This window comes from Dermacentor albipictus, chromosome 1 (assembly GCF_038994185.2).
Source record: "Dermacentor albipictus isolate Rhodes 1998 colony chromosome 1, USDA_Dalb.pri_finalv2, whole genome shotgun sequence".
NCBI lineage: Eukaryota > Metazoa > Arthropoda > Arachnida > Ixodida > Ixodidae > Dermacentor > Dermacentor albipictus.
Window position 1 is genome coordinate 406,268,277 of NC_091821.1, and position 23,026 is coordinate 406,291,302.

Below are 23,026 nucleotides of genomic sequence, written 5' to 3' on the forward strand. Positions count from 1 at the left end.
CAATTATGTCACTGTAATCGTGATATGTTGTTGTTATGCCTCACATGCTTCTCACTGCAAGGTGTCCTCAAGTTTTGTGTGCAAGAAGCCTTAGTAGTAATTGTAATTTTTGATTTCGCTGTGCCATATGTAATATCCTTTTACAGGACACTATTATTTCTTTTGATTGCGATAATTAGCATTTCAAAAATAGCTGGCTTCTTGGAATTATAACATTTGCGCCTGGACAAAGCTAGCTGAGTACGCATAACTTATCTTGCAGTCTGTCACATTAAATAAGATCAATGAAATTTAAGGAAGAGCAGTGTGCATATAGTGAAAGTAAATGAATCTGTCAAGTGAACTGACCAGAAGCACAATTTGTGGGTTTCCAAGCATAGAGATCGCTGTACAGACTTTTCGTCGAGTGCCACGGCTGAGTGTTCCCACTTTGTAATCAGCATGAGCAGAAAGCTGGAATCTCGAGAGGGCTTCCTCAACAACCTGCAAGTATGTATTTATTGTTGTAAACCCTGCATGTTGCATGAAGCAAAAGGGTGAAAATAATGTGCGTGGCAAACCTCGTCTTAGCAAAAATGAATGCACCTAAGAAAATGCACGATGAAAACTTGTGAAGGCTACTGCACTTCGCATTACCTATAATATCCCACTGAGTTGTTGTGATATGCCTGCATTGACCAAGTCATCTGCCTTGACGGAGCAATGCCTAGAAGCACTACCAGTTAGCATTTGTATAGTTGTTCCGTTTAGAGCAAAGCTAGTTAAATTCAGAATAGCTGCAATGGACGCCACAATTGCATCTAGGCGTTGTTTATGATATAATAATACAGTATCCCACCTTCAGGTTGTTTGCAGTCATTGCTGCAGTAAAGACATTTGAGCCAGTAGTTAGTGGTCTTGCTGGAGATGCAGTTATGTTTGAAGTTTAACCAATGCAAATGTTCTAAGTGCAGAAATGTTAGGAAAAATATACCCATGCATTCTTAAGTGCAGGTTTTAAGTATGAACATTGCTTTCTTCTATTGCTATTTGCTATACTTGTCTATATAATGGACATATTGTTCACAACAGTTGTGAGGTTCATACAACACATATACAGCCTCACTATCACAGACAGGTGTTAGTAAGTTTCGCATGCTGTGAGTACAATCACAAAAAAATAAATAAACCAAAGCAATCACCTCCTGGATCTCACTCTTTGGTATCCCCCGCATCATGCAGTAAATCCTAAGGTGCTCCTTCGGGGACAGTAAGTCATCAAGTGCATCAGCCTGGGGACAGTAGCCCACTAATTGTGTACCCTTTGCAAACACTTTGTCCAATCTGTAAGCAAGAAATCTCAAGTTCAATATATGTTTGAGGCACAGATCTCAGTATACGTATCCTCTGCGCCCAAAGAAAAGCTACCTTGTGTCTTGAACAAGGGTGGTGCCATGTGTAGGCTGAAGCTGTCCAGTAAGAATGCGGAACAAGGTTGTCTTTCCAGCTCCATTTACACCAAGAAGTCCAAAGCACTGTAGTGAGATAATTTGAAAATGAGCAGCAAGACGTTGCATGTCGTATAGAACTGTTTCCAATGTAGGCTACAACAGTAAAGCATAATGTACTATTTAAAATAAATATGAGAGATGAGTTGAACAATAAGACTATACAATTATGTACTGTAAGGCAGCTGCTATAGCTTGCTCGCCTATACATTGAAAAATTAAAGGGACTAAGTGCTACTACTATGCTATTATGTACTACTACTGCATTATACCTCATTATAACAAAGTTGCATATGACATGACGATACCATTGTTATGCTCAATACTCAATATAAGCTTATATTTATTTCAGGTTGATACCAACCGAAAGCCGTTTATATTTACTTTGTTTTATCCAATAATTTGTGTATCCATGTTCGCTATATTGAGGCTTAACTTATTGCTTTCTTGAAACAAATTATTGCAGGAATGTAAAGCAGTAATGTAGTTAATAAGCATTGCCGTATTTCGTATGTTCGTATATGATTAGGAATGATTCATACCTCGCCTTTTGGAATACCAAAGGAGACATTGTCCACTGCCTTGTGTCGTCCTTGGTATACCTGTATGGAAAGCAATTGTGCTAATTGAAGATGTCTAAATGTAAGCAAATTCAATGTTGAAAGCACCCACGGTGAAGGGTGAGGTTGCAAAAGCACAACTTGATAAAATAATGTCGATGTGTTGTCTTCTGGCTTATGTTGATGCATACGTACATTGAGCGACATGAGTTGAGAGAACAAGGGAGGCATTGTTTGTGCCTTTGGGAAATAGTCTAGAAAGTAGCGCTTTCACACAAATACTTCCACAAAAGTATTCTATGGGCAGTATTTTTGTGGCCTGGATAAAATATTATTTAAGGCACCTCTAGTTAATTGTGTAGCGCAACATAATCCTGTCATGTAACACTTGTTGTACCTGTGTGTATACCCAGTGCACTGCCGTCTGTCCTTAATGAATGGACAACTTTTTTCAATTTGTTGTTACCTCTGCCACTTCAGAATTGAGACTTTTGCTGCTGCTGTACAGCTGATAATGTTGAGGAATTTAAGTTTCCTCATCTGCCCCTGGCTTTTAAATGTAATCACTGCCTGAAAATCTGTCCAGTATAACTCGCCTGCTTTTGCTCTTGTGAGTCTCACACTAGTCCAAGTACCTCACTTTCAAATTGAAGAATTTGGAATAGAAACTTCTGTAAAAAAGGCACTTGCATCATGTGCACAAGAAATAAAGGGGAAGGGGCAGTTTTGGTTACAGCTACAGCCGGTGTAAAAAAAAAAGTGCTGGATAGAACTCTCCCTAGTTGGTCATCAGCATCAGTATGAATATTACATGTAGAGTTGCAGCACAGTACACAATGTCAGCAGGTGGCCACAGGCCTGATCTCAAGTAATACCCATATATCCTATCGAGATTTTGAAAGAAAGCAAAAGTCTTGCACCTATGCCTGTAAATGTGTTTTTGCTATCACTAAATAGGTAGCCCAGCTGCTGAAGACTTCAAATGTTTATCTCGTCAGTACCTTTACGACATCCAGTACTCTCAACACATCATTCTTGCCAGTGTCACTGTTTGCCCGCATTCTTTCCGCTGTAACATCAGTGTCCTCAGGCACCCTGACCTGCTTTAGAGTCCTGAAACGAAATGATGAAATGCTTTGTAAAGTATCTCTCTGACCCACAAACTTGTAAACCTAGGTACACTTTTATTATCTTATCATCTTCACATAACCTGCATCGACGTGCTGGAAAGCAGCCAATAAAAAATAGGCCTCATCTATCTGTGCCTTATAAGAAGTACAGCTGAACCTAAATATAACAAACATGAATATAATAAACAACTGGATAAAACAAAAGTAAAGCTAAAATGCTTTTAGTTGATATTAGTGCATAACAAGTTTATTCTTATAATGAATTTTGCATATAGCAAACGAATTTTTGTGCTTCATGCGGCTTTGTTTTAATGAAGTTCAACTGTATTTTTGCATGCTCTTGATATTAGCAGTAAATACCATACCATGCTGGCTTTGAGGTAGTCGCTGTGTACTAGAAGATATATAAGTGCACTTGGAGACTATGTGAAAGCATATGCATTTTGCTGTGAATGCTATTGGAATGACTAAGCTCCATTAATAAGTAACAGATCTATTACTCTATCACGGCTGCAAACATTGTGGGAAGCCTGCAATTTTAATTACAACAGAGCCATGTTGATCAATATTTTAGGAGACTTCCATAAGAAACATAAAATGCAGGAAAATGTAAGAGACACGAAGGCAAGAACCTATGAGCTTTCTGCTGGAATTGTGCTAAGACAACATAACAGCACAATATGCATCACAACTGTGCACATATCAGTGGTTTTCTACTATAATGCAATGCGCATGCTCTCCAGTGGCACTTGTTATTGCACAACCTGCCAGGCAATAATGTGAGTGATGTTACCATGATATCAGTAGCACCAGCATGCTGCTTTGCTTGGTCAACCAAAACAAAAACTAGCAAAAGAAAGTTGCACTGCACAAGATAAAAGGGGCACACAGGATGATTGCTGGCAGTAATCATTTTGTGTGACTTTTTGTTTTCTGTATGCATCTTTATCATTGGTTTTCATATTAGCTGACCATGTGCCAACCTGCCCTGCATTTATGTCTTGTTGCATTGCTTGGAGGGTTTATTGCCTTGGAGCATGCAAAACCATCATAAGTAGAAGTGAAAACTTGGAACGTAAAAGAAAGTGGAATGTCACTCTTATGACAAAAAGATCCAATGAAAGAGCTCATTGTCAAGCAATACAGAAACTAAACAGGAGGAGCACATCTTTTTTGTCTTGCAGTCTCATAGGTATGGCACAGGTGCCTTGGCTACACAAGCCTAGCTTTTTACCAAGCCCCCTTTGTACACCATCCTCTCTTTTCCTCACGTCTTTATTATTCTATTTGAACACGCATTCTCTCCTTTTCTGTTATAACTAGCAGTAAACATTAGGATACCTTGATGTTTACATCATTTAACTGCTGTGCTTGTTGAGGTGCCCTTGTGAAAAGTAAAAACTCTGTGCTCCCACATCCACAGACAACAAATAAAGATGACAACAGCCTGAGGAATGTGCAAGAAAGAAAAGATGCTGACTGGTCTAATGGACAGTGCTGCCATTATGAAATGATACTGAAATACTTCCGACATTTGATATTACTGTCCTTGTGCAAAATGTGATTTCATGGCGCTGCATTCATTACTTGTCATGCGTATCTGAAAGGCTTTTTGACTGGCCTATTCCCAAATTTGAAAGAGCAAGGTGTTGCTGGCATGGTATGAGCAGGCATACCACACATCTGCTGCGGGCGATTGGCAAACTTTCACACCTACTGAACAGTGCACAATGCAACTGGATCCCCATGGTATTGGTGTTACTGCCCCTATGGCAGTGCTGGTGTCCTTGTCTATTTTGCTCCAGGTCGACACCTTTCAAAGGAGCTGCTGGGATCACAGAGTGGGAGCAAATACTTGTGGGGGCACTACCTGCAATTTCACTCACCCTTGCTTGATACTTATGTGTAATTACATATAGGCAGTGCCTTTTAACAGTCCATGTTTAACAAAATTCAACTATAGAAGCTGTACCTTAAAGTTGGCTATTCAACTTCAATAGAACTGCTTTTCATGACAAATATCGGCAAACTTGAGAAGGACACATTTTTTTATATGTTTCTATGCCTGCCCATATTGCCTTTGTTGAAATGAGGAAGCTTACCTGGGACGCTTTGATGCTTTCAAGTGACACTCAAGGAAGAGGTTGATGCAAAAAAAGACTATTCCAACCAAGAACATGGCATAAAAGTTGTAATTTAGGACTTCATTACTGAAAGGGTTTTCGTAGGTGTCCTGGCCGAAGCGAGCATATATGTCAGCCTGAATGTGATTCTTAGCCAGGCTGACAAAGCCACCTATCAGGGCATACTGTGGGAAAACAAGTGCAGCATTCTGCAGTCCAGTCATCAGTTGACGATTACCCTGCAAAAATAATAGGAAAATGAGGTTATGCGCAACTCCATGAAAAAATAATAAAAACAAAGGCAGTAACTAAAGATACACATGTAGTAGCAGTTATAGTTCAATATGCATAGTCATTAAATATGATTTCAAGAAAAAAGTCACAGGGCTGAGAGGCACACGTAGCACAGTCACAGCATAAGAAGGATGGGCATCTCCATAGGAGCTCCATATTCAGCACCGTGCACTACAGGGTCTTCGCAGTGAAGTCTCTTCACTTCGTTTTCACAATAATGATCTGAACTGTCTGCCCTGCATCAACGGCGAGCTGTGCCTTGTGCTACGGCTTGTCCTGTTCTCTGCACAGTGGCCTGCTGAGCCCAATGTTGCCAGGTTGCAGCCGTGCACATAGCTCTACGATTTGTTTCTTTAGCAGCGGTTCGTACCTTGCAAGGAGGCACCATAACATGCACCAAAGGGCACATGTATCCAAACTACGTGGCACACATGTCACATCCCTTGACCCGCGGCACATTACATCACTGTTTATGCTGATCGCAATGATGGTTCATTGGCATCCCTTTTGAAATGGGGTCGCGACAAATAGCCACCTAGCCTGCTTGAGTTAACAAGGTCCAGGCACGTGCAGCTTGCAAATGCTATATACAACTGCTAAATGTCGGGACACTTGGTGTAATATAATGGATCTGCAATGTAAAGTTTGCATGTATTGATGCTATGCGGCATACATGTCACATCGCCTGTCAAATGGCATGATATGGCGCTGCTGCTGATGATGATTTAATGGCATTTGCTTTGAAGCGGGATAGTGACAAATAGTCACCTAGCCTGTTTGAATTAGTCAAGTATGCCATACGTTTTTCGTTATGTCAATATTTATACATCTCCGAAATCTTTTTCTTCCTCAAGACTTCTCTACCTACCTTATACTGCTACCTATGCAACTTCTACATGACGTGCCACCTGGTGTAATAAAAATTCACACAGAAACTCCTCTGGGAGTTGTATAATTACGCATAAGCATTGTGCCACTTGTTCATCTCCACACAGCCCGGTGTTGTTATCAATTATGAAACTTGATTGGGCCAGTATTAACCCTTATCAACCCTTATTGGTTATTATCAACCTTATCGAGCATGATCTGACCCTTATCAACTCTTATTCATCCTTATCAACCTGGATGTTCAGTGAAGCTGTTTAAAACCACCACTACATTTGCTGAGGGGAGTACGCAATGCTTTATTGATGGTGCAGATGCTTATTTTGAAGTTGTTCTTTAGTGAAATGTATGCTGTTTGATGTGTTGTGTGGGTGATTTCAATGAATGAATGCACTGTTTGCTTCACTTTGCTGAGTGCTTAAAGCCTCTGTCTTATGTGGGTGTGAGCCACATTTGTCTTACGTGATGGACGGACACGATTCTTGTTAGGTAGGCATAGAAATGTTTGCGCATTTAATATTCAGTTACATTGCAAAGGGAGGCGCGTATCTTACATCGCAAGGTAAGTGGTGTGATAAGGTGCTAGTGATGGGGATGATGATTTATTGGCACACCCTTTGAAAGGCGGCGGTGTCAGTCACCTGGCTGGCTTGGTTTAATCAGCTACACAATAAAAGAATGCAGGAACTACGCTGGAGTTGTATAAGTATGCGTATGGCTACCCCAAGTTTCACTTGGCCCACCCACAAATTAAAGTTGGCCCACCCCCAAATTTCTTTTTTTCAAATCAGATCAGTTTATTCAAACATCCTGAGATGCTTCCTGAGTTGGCCTGAGTTTGCCCACCCTCAAATGTCATGCTCCCTGCTCCCGAATTACAAGTTGGCCCAGCCCGAAATTTAAGTTGGCCCACCCCAAATTCAGATTGGCTCACCCGTACCCTAAGCTTCCCCATGCATTTTCTAAGGAGCCCTGTGTACCTCTATGGGTATTTTCTTTTATTTTTTTGTTTAGGATTGTCTTATCACTTATAAAGCTATGATTCATCTACACTTGCACTCTTATAGCGATTTAATGTCTTTACTTTGCAAATTACCCATTTTTATGCAGATACAAGGCATTACACATTTGGCATGATGAGGCTGGGGTACTTGCCAAGGAATACTTATGCATGAATATATTTTTTTCTAGAATTCTTATATACGTCTTCTTAAACTTCTTTTTCTTCCCGCCACGGTGGCTAAGCAGCTATGGTGTTGCACTACTAAGCACGAGGTCGCGGGATCAAATACCGGCCGCAGCTGCTGCATTTTGATGGAGGCGAATTGAAAAAATGCCAGTGTCTCAACGAATGGGGGCTCGTTAATTCTGCCCTGAACCACCCCTCAGGCTTGCTGAAATAACATAGTCTGCAGGTAGCATACGCTGCTGTGTACATCTCAGCCAAGTTTTGCCGTTGTATGCGGTGTGCGGAGCTCGCAAGCAGATCACAAAGTTTACCTTTCTCTCAAATTCTCTCTTTTCAACAGAAGGCCCTGTCTTCACTCTCTTCTAGATGCACTATTTCGTCATTGGACACACTATTTCGTCATTCCCTTAGATGGCTGCCATTGGCCAATAGCTGACATCAAGCTGCGGTCGGTTAGATGGCGTAGATACTGCGGCCTTCGCGGGTGCCGCTACGAGTCCACTGGCTAAGCCATTGGCTAAGCACACTGTGGCTCGCTGAGGACAACCACATTTGGCCGTATGTTTAGTGCATTGTAGGCACCAAAGGCGGAAGTCGCGGCGTCTATGTTAACATCTCAAATGAAATGTGAACTGTGCGCCACAGTGATATTTAGAAGGCGGAGCATTGTGGGCACGACTCGCTGCGCTGTAGCCTTCACAGTGCAAGGCATTGAAAAAGGGATGGGAACACAGCACAGCGGAGGCCGTGTTTGATTGCCAATAACTCCGCTTCTGCTGAAAGCGTTCAAGCACTTTTTGTGGCAAGGTATTTCCGAAATAGCCCATTTTCGCTTCAAATGCCTTTCTCCACTTTGATAAGAAGTGGTTCAGGACCCCTTTAGAGATCCCCTGGTGGTCCAAATTAATCCATAGTTCCCCACTGTGGTGTGCCTCATAATCAAACCGTGGTTTTTGGCACATAAGACCCCAGAATCCATCCAAACTACTTTTTCTTCCTCAAACCTTCTTTAACTGCCTTGTACCACTACCTGTGCATCTGCTGCATGGCATCCTACCTGGCGCAATAAAATGCAACGGCAATGCAAAATGTGCATGTATCAATGCTATGCAGTGCACATGTGGGTTTCCTTGCACACTTGGACGTCTTAATAGGGCATTTTTTCGCTGCATGCTAGCAAGAGCTAGTGCGGCTCAGTGGTTGAGTAGCTGACTCGTACACTGTGGGCCCGGGTTCGGTCATGGAGAGAAGTGGGTACTTTTTTTTCTCATTCCTGGCAATAGCTGCTATGGACACTGACAGTGGCGGACGTCATCACCAACCGAAACAGCTATTGGAATGAGTCCACAACAGCTTACACTGTAAAATTGAGTTACAGTATAGTGTGCAAAAATTTTCATTATTTATGTAGAAAAGGAACTCCATATGTAAAATCAGTGTTTAAATTTATTCTGTATTACATGTGCTGTGAATATAATGTTCTACAGGATCTTGATCACAAAATTTAAATTAATGAAACGGCAGCACATATATGTGGTGGCAAATATATTTTTCAGTTGGATTAAATATGCCTTACATTGCTTTAAGATGCTGTTACTGTGCATTAAAGCTTTGCAACTTAAAAATCAAGCATGAGGTTAGTATAAGACAGTTACCTTGCATTATAGAGCCTGCCTTTGCCATGTTTTGCTATGGTACAAATTTTAAAGACTGACTCACTAACATTCTAGGGCTAAAAGCCTGAAAGAAGCACCAAACAGATTCTTCATTACTATGTACAAGTGTTGCATGAAGGCTGCAGCATTATGCTAGCATCAAGGACATAATTAGAAAGTGTAGCAGTAACTTATAACACATGTCAGAGAAGACTATGGAAGCTGAGGCAAATTATTTCAGTACTAATGTTGGATTACAAATTGTACTTGTAAGAGACAAGAATGACCTCATTATTTTCTACTTTATGTAACTATGTGCTGTCATCATGATTTCTAAGGCAGTTTGTATAAAAGGGTAGATCATTTGAAGAATGATAAAGTCATGCAACTAAAAGTTCAGTGTATTCTCACTATAAACCAAGTGTAAGAAGCCTGATAAGGTCATATAGACACTTATGGTTCTTGTACACACCAACTTTTAAAACATATTATAATTGCATGCTGATGCAAAGCTTTCGAAGAGATTGATAAGCCGTCAATGAAATCGTAGCAGCAGTTAAACATCAATCATCTAACTAAGCAAACCTAAACCAAACTGCGATAATAAATGCGCATAAGCTTTTATGTGTGAATGCAAATCTAGTTAGTTTTCCAGTGGACTACAGAAACATAAACTTCTGTGCTGGGTTGTTCACTGTTAATGGAAACACCTAAATAATATTTTAATAAAACTCAGCCTAATTTTGACTGAAGAGTCTGCACACAAAAATTGTGCTCCTACACATCAGTCACTTTTCCTCGCAACGTAGATTAAATGTTTCAGTTGTGCTGCCATCAATAATAAATAAGTTGACCCCCCCCCCCCCCCAACAATGAACAAGCATACACATGGCAGGTGAAGAACCCCTGCTACATCTAAATTTTATGGAAGTGTTTCGTGTGCATGTTTCAATGCGACTTCACTTTTCTGACAAAAGAAAAATGTGGGTTTGTTCACTATTTTCATGCTGCAACAGCAGTTTGAAGCCATATCCACAAGTGAACTTACAGAGTTTATCTGGATCATGTTCAAGACCAGCATGATGATTGCTATGTTGAGGCCGATGAACAAGTTGACGCAGTACAGCACCACAAAAGAGATGCTTGCTTCCTTGAACAACCGTGACAAGCAGTACATGAGAGGTGTGGTTCCCCACCTGGGACATAATGAAGAACGGCCGCTTGTAAAGATAGAATGGAAAAGTGCTTACGAGAACTTGATGCAAAATACATGTATGCATGTGGTGCAGTACAAACAGGAGACAAATTATGCAAGGTGATATTGTGTTATCTGGCTTATTGTTTGAGCCCTGTGTTCGTCATGTAAATGTTTCTATGTATACTGTACCTGGTTGTGGTTTTTAGCATAGGAGCACGGCAATAATGCTGATGTGGTCAAATGATATACTGAGCTGATATATTTTCTTGTTTGTGAGAGAAGATGCCAGGAAGATCCAGGCCTCATGCAGCAATTATCACACTACTCATGATAATTAAAGTATATGATAGAGTTTAATGTCATAAAGTTGCAAGTGGGCTATGAGAAACACAATAATTTTGGCCAGCTGGGGTAACTTTATGAGCACGAAAATTTTCAACATGACAGTTTTTTGCATTCGACTATGTCATACTCCAGCTGACTGTGTGCACCTGCAATGTAGTATTTTGATCACAGGCTTGACTCACGAATTCTGTCAACTGCGTCATGCTTACCCAAATAGAACCATGAGCAGCAGCACGGCCGGGAAGTTGAGCTTGCTGACATAGACAGGGAGCCCGAAAGCAATGATGATGAGAGCAGAGAGGGCAACTGTCGCAAGAACAATTCCCATGTCCCAAATGAACGTAGTTGTCCAGTACAGCAGCGTTCCCACTCCAGAGATGCTTTGAACTTGCTTCTCATCACGTATGCGTTCATTCACGACGTACACAATGACTCGTGATGGAATGAACGCCAAGCCCATGAGCACAACCATAGCAATGCCCACTTCAGCGACGTGGCCAAGTCTGCGAAAACAAATAGAAGCCAACATGTCACATACATAGTTTTTCTTTCAGAAGATGTCAAACATGCAATGCATTCCAAGAGCATGCTGTTTGTTTAAAATTATACCAGTGTTGTCAATTCAGCATGATAAATGTGTGTAAAAATACATGAGAAATAATTCAAAATTATTCACAATAGAGAAGTACTCAGTGTAAGGAAATGATGCTCTTCCTGTTGCAGATGCAACTTTCTGGGAGTGCTTACTGAGTAATTAACCTGACTATGACTATAGTTTATCTCCCAATTTGCATTTTTCTTTGCACAAATTCATTGTGCCTACATTATGACTCAACAAGAGAAGCTGCATATGTAGTGGCCGGGTAATATCGCACAATATCCTATGACATGTGCAGTTTTGCCACTGAATGGCTGTTGTGTTAGTGTTGTATTGCAGAGGAAAGCTGAATCTCGCATAATGTTTGCATCAAGTGCAAGACAGTATTGACAGCAGCAATAACTGACTCAAAGTGCACGACAACGAAATGAACACATGCTTGCATATGGAAATTGGCAGCAGCTTTTTGTGGAAGTGACAAACGCTGGCAAGCTACAACAGAGCTGGCAGAATATTTTTGTATAGCCACGGTTGCACATAGTCATCAAATGTGCTGAAGCACTTCTTATAAAATTAACCTGTTTATTTTTGCCACTTCTAGAGAGAATGCACGAAAACAAATTGCATACAAAGTTCTGTACGGTATGACTGAAAGGGATAAATATATAATATAGAATTGGAAGTCAAGGATTGAACAACTGTAAGCTTGTTAGGTTGTACCACACCCAGCCAGTCATGCAGGTTAGCTGTAGAGTAGTAACATGCCAGTGGCATGCACTGGAAAGCATTCACTTACATTGTCTGTTTCCCAAGCTGTTCGGAAGACAAATGAAGAGGGTGGTTGTACACCGTGATCCCTTCAATCAGAAAAATTCATAGGGAAGTTAGTGCCATATTGCAAACCACCAATGTCATCCTAATGAAAAAGCATGCAGTTCCTGTATAAAGCCTATCGCTTTCTTTTTCATGCACCTATGATTTAGTCGCACGCAACTGAGAAAATAGCAATCAGGAGTGTTAAACTTACCCACTCTGGATGCATTTAGAGGAGATGTGGAATTGCTGATGGCAGACCTGAGAATAGCGTTGCTGAGTGCATTTTGATATGCAGGCATCGAATGAAAGCCCGTGTTGTCATACCATACTTTTACCTGCTTCTTTTCAAAGGTCCAGCCTCCATACCTGCAATGTTCATAATCTTTTTACGGGACGCTACATGATTATTGTGACACGTGGAACACAATATTATAAAAAAAGCTTTGCCAGCTGCAGGAACGCCAATATTATATAGCAAGGCTGCAGATGAAAGAGCCCTGGCTTGGTTGCTTTATGGATTATACTCGGATTGTTCATACAGCAGAGCTGAATCCTCATTTTGAGGGCTAGTTTAGTTTATGTACTGCTGAATTTTCTGGGCTATAGCTAGCACCCAGTGTATAGATTACAGGGGTAAATGGGGACTTCAAATAAAAAGTTAATTCCTAAGTAGCCTGCACAAACTGTACATGGCATACAAGTTTCGGTTGAAAGTAATTTTTTTGTTTATATTGTCCACAACCAATATACAATCTGCAAGCAAAAATCAAGCAGCAATACCCTGGGTTCTTTGTTAGACTTGATAATGTTAGATATATTTTAGGTGATTTTGCTATGGAATTCACCGATGTAACAAGTTTGACATGCAGTTAGGCCTCGGTTTTTTTAAAAGTCTGCCTACAGTCTCAAAAGGTTAAACTATGTACAGTTTGCATTATTAACCCCACCCATGCCATGCTATTATGCCAAATTCTGACCAAAAGTGCGATATTATTTTGAAAGACCCCAATTGGCAAGATGTTTTATTTCCTCAGAAAGAATAAATTTGCTTCTGCTTGCACTGCCCCATAGATTGTGTGCGGCCATCTACCAACGCACGACCAAGCACTGAGACAAAAGGAGGCTTGTCCATGATATTGCTAGAAAATACAAAGTACTACTGACAAGCTCAGTTAGTTCTTGGCCATTTTTACCAGATACCAATGGATGAGCCAAGCACATCCAAGGCATGGAAAGGGTTAAATAGTTCCCGAGATCCAAAATTTCAGCTTTTAATCCTGGACTGCAGCCCTGAAGATATGGTATGTTTTCAGAAGTTTTAAACCTTGCCTTCTTTCTATGAACGCTGGGAATGATGTTAGGAGATAATTTGGTATGTTCAATCCCGTGACATTGTACACAACATCAGTGGTCTCTGTCATAATGCTTGGCACATCTTCCCATTCTTCTTGAATTTCTGAAGTGTCACAGGTGTAATGGAGTGTTCCTTTCGGTATATCCATGGCATCACTTGTCATTCCAGTAATGCTCATGCACTGCGACCTGCAAAAATTGAATAGTACATGTAAGATGTATAAGGACACTGGCAACAGTTTAAAAACAAATTGCTCAGCTCAGTACCTCTTTAGTGTAAAGAAGTTATCTGTGTTACAGTAGACACGAGGTGCGAGCAAAATTTGCTTGGAAGAATTAAGAGAAACCATTGTTCAAACTATCCTTTTATGGGGAAAGTTGAACTATCATTTTCTTCTAAGAACTGTTTTCAGTAGAGCCTCCACATAACAAACAAGAATATAATGAATAATTAGTGAATGCTTATCTTATAACGAATATCGGATATTAGGATGGTATTTTTATGTTGGATGTGGATTTGTTGTAACAATGTTTGACTAATACAATACTTCCAGTGTTTAATTAATATCAGTGTTCTTTTTAAGAAGATTAAGTGGAAGCATAATGTTGCATGTTACCTTGGAGAGTTTTTCAAGCATGTTTTCTTTCATATGTGCCTCTTCTAAAAGCTGTATATGTATATATTTCCGTAAAGACTTGTTCCACAAGGGCATAGAGCACACCTGTTTATTGCTTAGAGGTATGATGGTTGAATCATGCATTAGACAGGAACAAACTTACTGTGGTGCATTTCTTTCTAGACAGGATGGACCTACTCCAGGAAAAGATAGCATCCTTCTTGACGCATCGGTCGGTGGGATCTCACTGTAATAGAGTATGAATGTAAGGTTAATCAATGTTCTTGAAGTAATGAAACATAAGTGTAATTAGCATAATGGCCATTACCAGTTGAAAAAACAACTGCTTTATTATATTTGCACATAAAATCCAAGATGAATTTCACCACGTACCTTATGAAACCAACTGCTCCGGGCCCGTATAGCTGCGTTGTTAGCCTCAGTGATGGCTCAGGTACAGTTCCTGGTGCAATCATAGTGAAGCCCATGGCAATGGAAATGAATGTGCATGGAAGCACAATGCTAAAAAATATTGCCTTCCAGTTGTTCACGGTGTGGTAGAAACGTTTCAGGATAAGTGCTTTGAATTGGCTTGCTTTTAGTTTGCGTCCCGATAGAGGGTGTGCAGTTCCTAAAGTATGCCTGAAGTCAGGACAGTCTAGTGTGACATCTGCAAAGATACATTTGTTGGATTTTATCAAGAGCAGTGTGTTACAACAGCAGTTTTGTTGTATTGTGCTCGTAATGTAGTTCACATCACAGTTCAGTGAGTGCTATCAGTGTCCTTTACATTGAAGTGTAACAAACTAAGTTTATTAAACAACAATTTATTGCTGCTGTCATAAACCATGTCTTAGCACATTGTTCTTATTGTCCACAAAAGTTCATGAACAATGGTAATCATGAAAAATTTATTCACAGGCATAGTGGGTATCCTGCAACTGATACTGTACATGCCAAAACCCCAATCAGATTACGAGGCACACTGTAGTGGTAGACTACAGATTAATTTTGACACCCTGGTATTCTTTAACGTGTCCCTAAATGTAAGTGCATGAGTATTTTTTATTTCGCCCCCATCAAAATGCAGCTGCCGCGGTCGGGATCAAACTCAAAACCTCGAGCAATGCCATAGCCACAAAGCTACTGTGGCGGGCACAGAAGTGTTGATTTGACCTGTGACCTCTCTTGTAGCGTCATCTAATGTGTTGCCTTAATGCGACTATGCTTCTGCATGCTCTGCATAAGCTGCTTACTTAACAAATTTGCATGGTGTGTATTTTTCAGAACCAGCAGAAACGAACTGCACTGTGCCTTCAAACTTAAATTTAGTCTGTTTGCCTGCAACCACTGTTCTGTCTATAGTAGTAGCGTTTCCTTGCCTTTTCAGGTCATCTTTTCCCTATCCTTGCACCTCATATAGTAACTGCGAGTAAAGAGTGGCAAGGCTGATGTTGTTCACTCGTTTCGCTACTGCATCGGTTCTACCTATTCTCTGCCTCCTCTCCTCCCTCCTCTCTACAGTTCTATCCACGTCCACAGAAACAGCAGCAGCAGCAACAGTAGGAAAGTTGAAGGAAGAGGCAAAGAAAGCTTCGCATTAAAAAGTCATTTTGTAGTAGCTCCTGTAGCCTGTAAGCTTTTACTTCTAATAGTGCTTACTGAAATGAGCTGAAACATACTGAAAGCATGCTGAAACATTTTATTAAGCTTTTTCCCCTTGTTGATGCCAATGAAAGCTAGCTTAATTATTACATACTATGCAAGACCTGACTTACTTCATTTTAAGAATTCTAGAGTATTGTTAATGTCTGCACACATTATGTTTGCACGGACATTTTTTCTGCATTACATACAGCAGTGTGTAAATAGGAGGCGTTAACTGTTCATTGATCTAAGCATGGCAAAGTTGCATAAATAATACCCATACTTTTCTGCCCAACAGCATACAAACCTGTGTGATGAAGCTTGTCACGTCTGCCAACAATTCCATATTTCACTGTAGTAGGAAGTGCAAGGCCTGGCTGCACTGGTTTGCCTGCATCGCACAAGGCACATAACGAAAGAAACACTTCTTCAAGTGTTGTGCTTGAGAGACCATAGTTTCCAAATCCAAACTCAAGCATGCGTTCGTCAAGTAGTGAAAGGAGGTGGGAGAAGGAGTAGAGGTTGTTCTTTTCCGGATCTCGTTGAGGGAGGCTGATCACCACCTCTCCACCATTGTTTTCTATGACTTTAGCTGGTGGAACAATGCCTCTGATAACGTGAAGGATGCCCTCAATGTCAGAAGAATCATCTGGAAAGATCAAGCATAACAATTCAATTCTCAGCCCTTTAAACTTGAACACCCGTGTATCATGTATTGCATAATATAGTGTTTGTACAGCAATTATGCTTAAAAATATTCTAAAGACAATTCTCAAGTCTAGCTGGAACGATAGAGTACATTCCTTAGAATCTCACAATGTTTGCTCTGTGCTAAATCATGACCTTGCAGCTGAGAATATTAAAATTGAAAACAGTATGTCTTTTGAAGACAGCAGGTTGCCTGAGAAACTAGATGGAGGTCCACCATCTACGTGTTTAGTGTAGTAAAGGAATTCTGTAGTACAAGCTGTCTTGGAGGTCATGCTCTCGGAGGTCATTGCCCGTGTAGGTCAGAGGGTAGCATAAACAACGGGCCACCCTACAAAGTTGCAAAGTATTTGGCATTAGCTAATTATGCAGTCAGAAAATCTTAAATTGTCTGAACTGCACTTCTTTTTTCTGTTCAGATGCAGTGTAATCATTTTTCTTCTATCCTTAATAGATTAATATTTGTGAGCTATGAATCGAAATTGGTGACATGCCTTCACAATGAATGAACCATTGCCATCACGTCTTCACACTGTTTTCTCACTTGGGAAACTCTTGTTTTTCACTTTGGCCACAATTTAGAGTGCCAATCTAACAATTTGACTGGGTTTAATTTTACGTCTACTGTCCCGTTAAACACCTTTCAAGCACCTTTCAAGGTGTACAACCATAAAATGCTTGTAAAACATTAAGGTTGTATAAAGTGAAGTAGCAAGTGCACATCATGCTTTGACGTGAAATGTGACTTGCATTCCAGAACTGGCATCAACTTATGCCATTAGAAATGAAAGCCTGCAGGTTATTGAATTAACCAAACCTGAACTCTACTCTTTCTTGCTACTTATGTCAGTATGCTTGGATATCTGTCCTACTGACCTATCAACATTCAATCAATGTTGCTTTGGTTTGGCCATTGTAAATGAGCTGTGCCCATGAGCCCGTTTTGTGTTTAGTTATCACGAGATCAAAAATATGTTTGCCTTCTTTTAAGAAATATCTAAGCTTGATGATGCCTGTTTGAAAGTGATTCTAACTGTAATAATTGATGTTACTGTTTTGCAGTCTTGGGGCTCTTTATATTTCACCAGGAAATTTTCACCTACACCTCGAAAACAAGAGATAATACAGAAGTATGTACTGTAATGCAGACACGCTCCGGTAGAGAAGATATTGCACTCATTGCTTGTTTGGGTTAAAAACCACGAAAGGTGGCAAAACTGCACTGTTCATTTTTACTACACACTTGTTTTTCTTGTTTGCGATGTCTTTATTGCTATTTTACAGCATAGTTAGTCACATTGTGAATTCTGCTGGCACCAATTTTCTCTCTTGTGACCATTTGTTGTAAAAGCTGTATGTGGATTATGAAGTTAGAATTCTTTTCTCTGGTTTTTATATGTAGATAAATAGCAAAATATGCATGCAATATGTGCTTGTCTAAATTCAGTAATACAAGCAACGTGCTGAAACAATAATAAACAAAATATTGTATGGTTTTGTTCCATGATTGGTATTTACACATGCAATAGATTTTAACCTAATGAATATTTCATAGAGGCGATTTGCATGTTTTTATTCAAAAGGACAACTAAAACATGGGCATTAAATTTACTGTAAATCCTAGCCAGGCGTTCAAGCATGACATGCATCATATGTGCTGCAGAGAACTAGCGGGAGTGAAAGGCATGTAATACATTATAGCTATTCATGTTGCATAGCATATAGTGGAACTCCCCCGTCCCCCACCCATTGTACATTATAGCAGCGTACCATCAACACTTGTTCTTGACACATTCGATGAGTGTCCAGAGTCACTGTCCTTGTTAGGCTCCGAGCAGGTTCTTGTCAATGATAGCTTGTAGCCGAAGCCAAACTTGCTCTTTAGTACAAGTGGAGAGCCTTCACACAACAGTTTTCCCTGCAAGAAAAAAAATGATGTTTTTTCTTAATTTTTAGTACAGTTACCCCAAACGCATTCACTATTTAATGTATAGAAACCACTATACCTTGTGAATAATTGCAACTTTGTCACTGAGCACATCGGCTTCATCCATGTGGTGAGTTGTAAGCAGGATCGTGCGGTCTGATGTGGTACAACAGAAATGCAGCTGTTAAGTGAATTTCACTTCATTCATGAGAGATGTTAGGTGCATGACTGAAGTTACCAAGCAATAAGTTTTACAGAACCAGATAGTTCTATATGCATGCCTGTCCCTGGGTTATATAAGCATCTCTTTCAAAATCTTGCTGGTCTTTCACCTGCTTTCAGGCCTTTTAATGTTGTTGAAGGCAGTGGATGTTGTGCTTCCATTAGATGACAATGTATACCTACATGCATGTAGCTTCACTACTAGGCTAGACAAGATACATGTACTAGACAAGATATATGTACAATGCCAAAATCAGTTGAATGTATCAAGTGACTTGAAACTGCAGCTAAGAGTTAATCAGCAGTGCATGGACCTTGCTTAAAATAAACCGGATGCACGCACTGAGTTTATTCCCGCTTCCAATTTCTATCCCTTTGATACTCTGAAGGTGATTGTTTCATTAACGTGCCTCAGCTGTGGGAGTTTGTGGGTTCGATTCCCTTCACCGCCAGGCACGCACTGGTTTAAATGGGCACAAGTGTACCTTGACCTGGCGTTCAGCTTTCTTCAAGAGTGATATGGCTAGGAAAGGAGCCTGTGCCCTATATTCCCGTTGAAACACTCGTGAAGACAAAAAGGAAGTTTGGGCCTCTCCCATGGTGGCAATTTCCTATGTGGCATACCAAAATGAACCTATTGAGGTGGAAAAGCCTTCAGGTCAGAGACAAACACCCCTTTCCAAGTGTTGAGGTCCTATAATGGCCAAGCACTAGCCGGGAGCCCTCTTCTACCTATTTTACCGCTAGGTCCTCGGCGGCAGCACTTGCCTCCCACAGCCACGGCGGATGCGCTTCAACAAGGCCATCTGTGGTTGGACAAAGGTGCCCAGAGAAAACTCGGGAAATCTCCTTTGGGCCCCCTTTTGAGATGTGAACCCCCCATAGGAAGCCGAGCACCAGGCCAGAGAACATCTCTACACATTATAAAAAAAAAATAATGGCGGGTTTCCTGCAGAACCGGGATTTGAACTCAGTAACTCCAGCATACGAGGCAGATGCTCTACTGCTAGGCCACCACTGCAGTAAGGTTATTATGTATGCAGATGACACGAGTATATTTGTCATGTCAGCATCAGATGTTACTCTTTCTTGTAAAGCTAATGTATTACGGAAGTTAGACAACTGGACACGTAACAATAAGTTAAAAATAAATGTGACTAAATTGAAAGCTGTAAACAAGTGTCTTTCCAGAATAACAATGTATTTAAGGCCTAAATATAGAAATAGTGAAGTCAGTGAAAGTACCCATGGTACATTTCTCCAGCTCTTTGCAAGACCACGTGAATAGTACTCAAATAAAATTAAGCTGGATGACTGGAGTTTTAAGCCACATCCGGTACCTTGTCCCCTTGTCCCCAAAGTTGTTTATATACAAATTGCTCTTTAGTTCTTATTTTAACTACTGTTATTTGGTTGGGGAACCACTACAGAAACAGACTTAACAAAATTATTGAGAATACAGAAGGAAATACTGAGGCTGACAGACAACGCTAAAGTTCTAGCACCTATCGACCCACTATTTAAAAATTATAGGATAATCAAAGTGAACGACCTCTATCAATATAGACTACTACAAGACTACTGCCTTAGCTGCAAATGCTCAAACTTTCTGTTCATGGAGATGGGGAATCTTTGCTTAAAGGAAAAGGCCTATGAAACAAGAAATACAGAAATGTGGAACATTCCTTACTTACGTGCCAATTATGGCTTTCAAATGCTTCGATGTACTCTTCCACTAATTAAATCATTACAATAGAGAAGCAATAGACGTATTTTATTTAAGTGTAGCAGAATTAGCAGCTCTTTTTGTTGTATCAACTATGTAGTAATTTATTTAAATGCAGCAGACTTAGCCACTCTTGTTTAAACTAGGTAGTGTATTATATAAGTGAGGAGATTACAGCAGCTTTCTTTGTTATATAAGCTACGTATAAGCTATGTTTTTAGTTTTCTTTTATGGCTTGATCTTCATTTAAAACAATGTGTCACGTTAAAGAACAGTGCTGTGATATTGTGCTCTCTTTCACATGCTGTCATTGTTGAGAAAGGGGGCGAAGGATCTCTTAAGCTGTTATTTGAACCAGCTTTTCACTTCGCCTTCTGTTATGCTGTACTGTGACGAATCAAATCAATCAATCAATCAATCAATCAACCTAATGTGGACATTAGCTGAAGGGTTTATGCACTCATACCCGGTATGGCATGCTGTACTGTGACGAATCAAATCAATCAATCAATCAATCAACCTAATGTGGACATTAGCTGAAGGGTTTATGCACTCATACCCGGTATGGCATGCATTGGCTGAGAAGCAAGCACAGGAATGTTCCTTGTCACCGTTTAGAAGCTGGCGGATTCCACAATAGCAAAATTATTGAAACACTGCAGTTCAGAAAGACATAAAATTACCGTGTTTGTGCTTTAATATGAGGTCCCATATGTTTCGGCGTGCCATTGGATCCACACTACTTGTGGGCTCATCCAAAATGACAAGTTTTGAGCCCCCCACAAAGGAGAAGGCAACACACAGCCTTCGCTGGAGGCCTCCAGAGAGACGGCATGCCTGCTCATTTTCCATGTGCTTCAGACCCATTTGTCGTATCAACCTGCATGAAAGCAAGTTGAAGAAAATTTTTTGCTCAAGAACAGTTGTAGAAACTGATGGAACAATGAAGAAACAGAGACCTATGGCCAGTGGCGTAGCTATAGGTCGTCTGGCACCCGGGGCCCTTAGCTCTTCTGTCACCACCTCCCCCCCCCCCCCCCTCCCTGGGTGTAGTCGAGGAAGGCGAGGATATCGACAATTTTTTAGTGTCTTCAGACGTATATGACAACCCCCCCTTGGCTGGCCCCGTGCACCCGGGGACCACGGCCCCCCGGCCCCCCCTGTTGCTACGCCACTGCCTATGGCAATGCATGTTAAAATATTAAACGGCTAAAACTTTTTTATTCAGACGTCAAAGGTGTGAAAGTTGAATGTTCTAAATGATCCCTGGGGCCTTGAGTGCAGATTGATTTTATTGGCATGCTGCATAGTCGTTACTCTGCCTTAAGCATATTGATTTGCCCTTTTCTTTTTATTTAAAGCTTATATACCTTTTCTCTTCATTAAATACATTTCTGTAATATTTCTGCATCTGGTTCATGCACAACAACACTTTATGGAGTGCATTTTCGGTTGAAATAAACACAAAAGAAAAATTGGCTGCATTTGAACTCTACACAGTAGATACAAGACTAACTTAACCATAAGTGCTGCAAGCAAAGTTCGAAATTGTTACCTTTCAACATCTTCTTCCACTTCCTCAGGTGACAGCAGTTCTTTAAGATTGCCAAAGAAAATAAGATGTTCTTTGACAGTAAGCCTGAAACATAGCATCAGATACTGCTATGTAGATTGTGGTTGAGATGAATATTCTTGTTTAATAAATAGAACAGGGAGATGACAAGAGAGAAAGAGTGTGCTTACTTTCCATATAGTGTGTTGTACTGAGGACAATAGCCCAAGTACTTCCTGATTTCCTTTGCTGCATTGTTGACATTGCTCCCGTACACGTACACTTCACCGGAAGTTGCAGAGTGTTGTCCAGTCAGTACTTTTCTGCAAGTGCATGGACCATTTCAGGTTTGTCTTATCAAACATATTGTGACAGGCTGACAAAGAAGATGTATTAAAATTATTCCTAAGAAGGCGACACTCTTAACATCATGCACTGTCTGAAATCTTGTCGGCTGCTACAGTTATTGTAAATATCTTGTAAATATATTTCCCACTTCTTTTACCCCTGTAACATTTTTGGTGGAATGAAAGAATGAAATCTGAATAAGAGCACAGTTTCAAGTGTGGTCTGTTTCTCACATTGTGCTGGTCTTTCCTGCACCGTTCTGGCCGAGAAGTGTGTTGATGTGGCCTTCATCAAAATTAAGGGACAAATGGGACACAGCTATTCGTTCTGCAGCCTTCCCACTGTTGTAGGCAATAGACAAGTCCTGTATAGATATGCCAGTTGATGTCATTGGCACTTTGTCATTCAGAATGCAGGGAGCTGTGGAGATGGAACAAAAATGCTTGTGAATTATGATGAGCCCTTGGAGAGGATCTAAATACATCCCCATTTAGTGACTAGAAAGCACCATACCTTTTAGAAAATGTGGTTTGATGCTGCCGTTTACACCATTTTGTAAATAGTATTGTGAAGTTGAACCATTGTTCTTGGTTGAGAAAAAGGCCAGTAGTTTTCTTCTAGAGAATGATGCCTTTTCACCTGCGAT

General features: G+C 40.5%; 1 protein-coding gene across 2 annotated transcripts in view; it reads right to left on the reverse strand.

The window, feature by feature from the left end:
* The window catches only part of LOC135903532 (uncharacterized), a 195,602-nt gene that overhangs the window by 8,352 nt on the left and 164,224 nt on the right, over positions 1-23,026 (reverse strand). For both annotated transcript variants that reach the window (XM_065433839.2, XM_065433840.1), the window contains exons 59-79: positions 22,894-23,019; positions 22,614-22,800; positions 22,224-22,355; positions 22,036-22,119; positions 21,164-21,360; positions 18,612-18,688; positions 18,376-18,523; positions 16,205-16,546; positions 14,644-14,920; positions 14,414-14,497; positions 13,610-13,822; positions 12,492-12,646; positions 12,261-12,321; positions 11,076-11,369; positions 10,372-10,519; positions 5,280-5,539; positions 3,049-3,160; positions 2,030-2,089; positions 1,408-1,514; positions 1,182-1,323; positions 349-483 (exon numbers count right to left, since the gene is read on the reverse strand). In XM_065433839.2, coding sequence (XP_065289911.1) covers positions 349-483; positions 1,182-1,323; positions 1,408-1,514; positions 2,030-2,089; positions 3,049-3,160; positions 5,280-5,539; positions 10,372-10,519; positions 11,076-11,369; positions 12,261-12,321; positions 12,492-12,646; positions 13,610-13,822; positions 14,414-14,497; positions 14,644-14,920; positions 16,205-16,546; positions 18,376-18,523; positions 18,612-18,688; positions 21,164-21,360; positions 22,036-22,119; positions 22,224-22,355; positions 22,614-22,800; positions 22,894-23,019 — 3,341 coding nt within the window. The remainder of the gene's footprint in view (positions 1-348; positions 484-1,181; positions 1,324-1,407; positions 1,515-2,029; positions 2,090-3,048; positions 3,161-5,279; positions 5,540-10,371; positions 10,520-11,075; positions 11,370-12,260; positions 12,322-12,491; positions 12,647-13,609; positions 13,823-14,413; positions 14,498-14,643; positions 14,921-16,204; positions 16,547-18,375; positions 18,524-18,611; positions 18,689-21,163; positions 21,361-22,035; positions 22,120-22,223; positions 22,356-22,613; positions 22,801-22,893; positions 23,020-23,026) is intronic.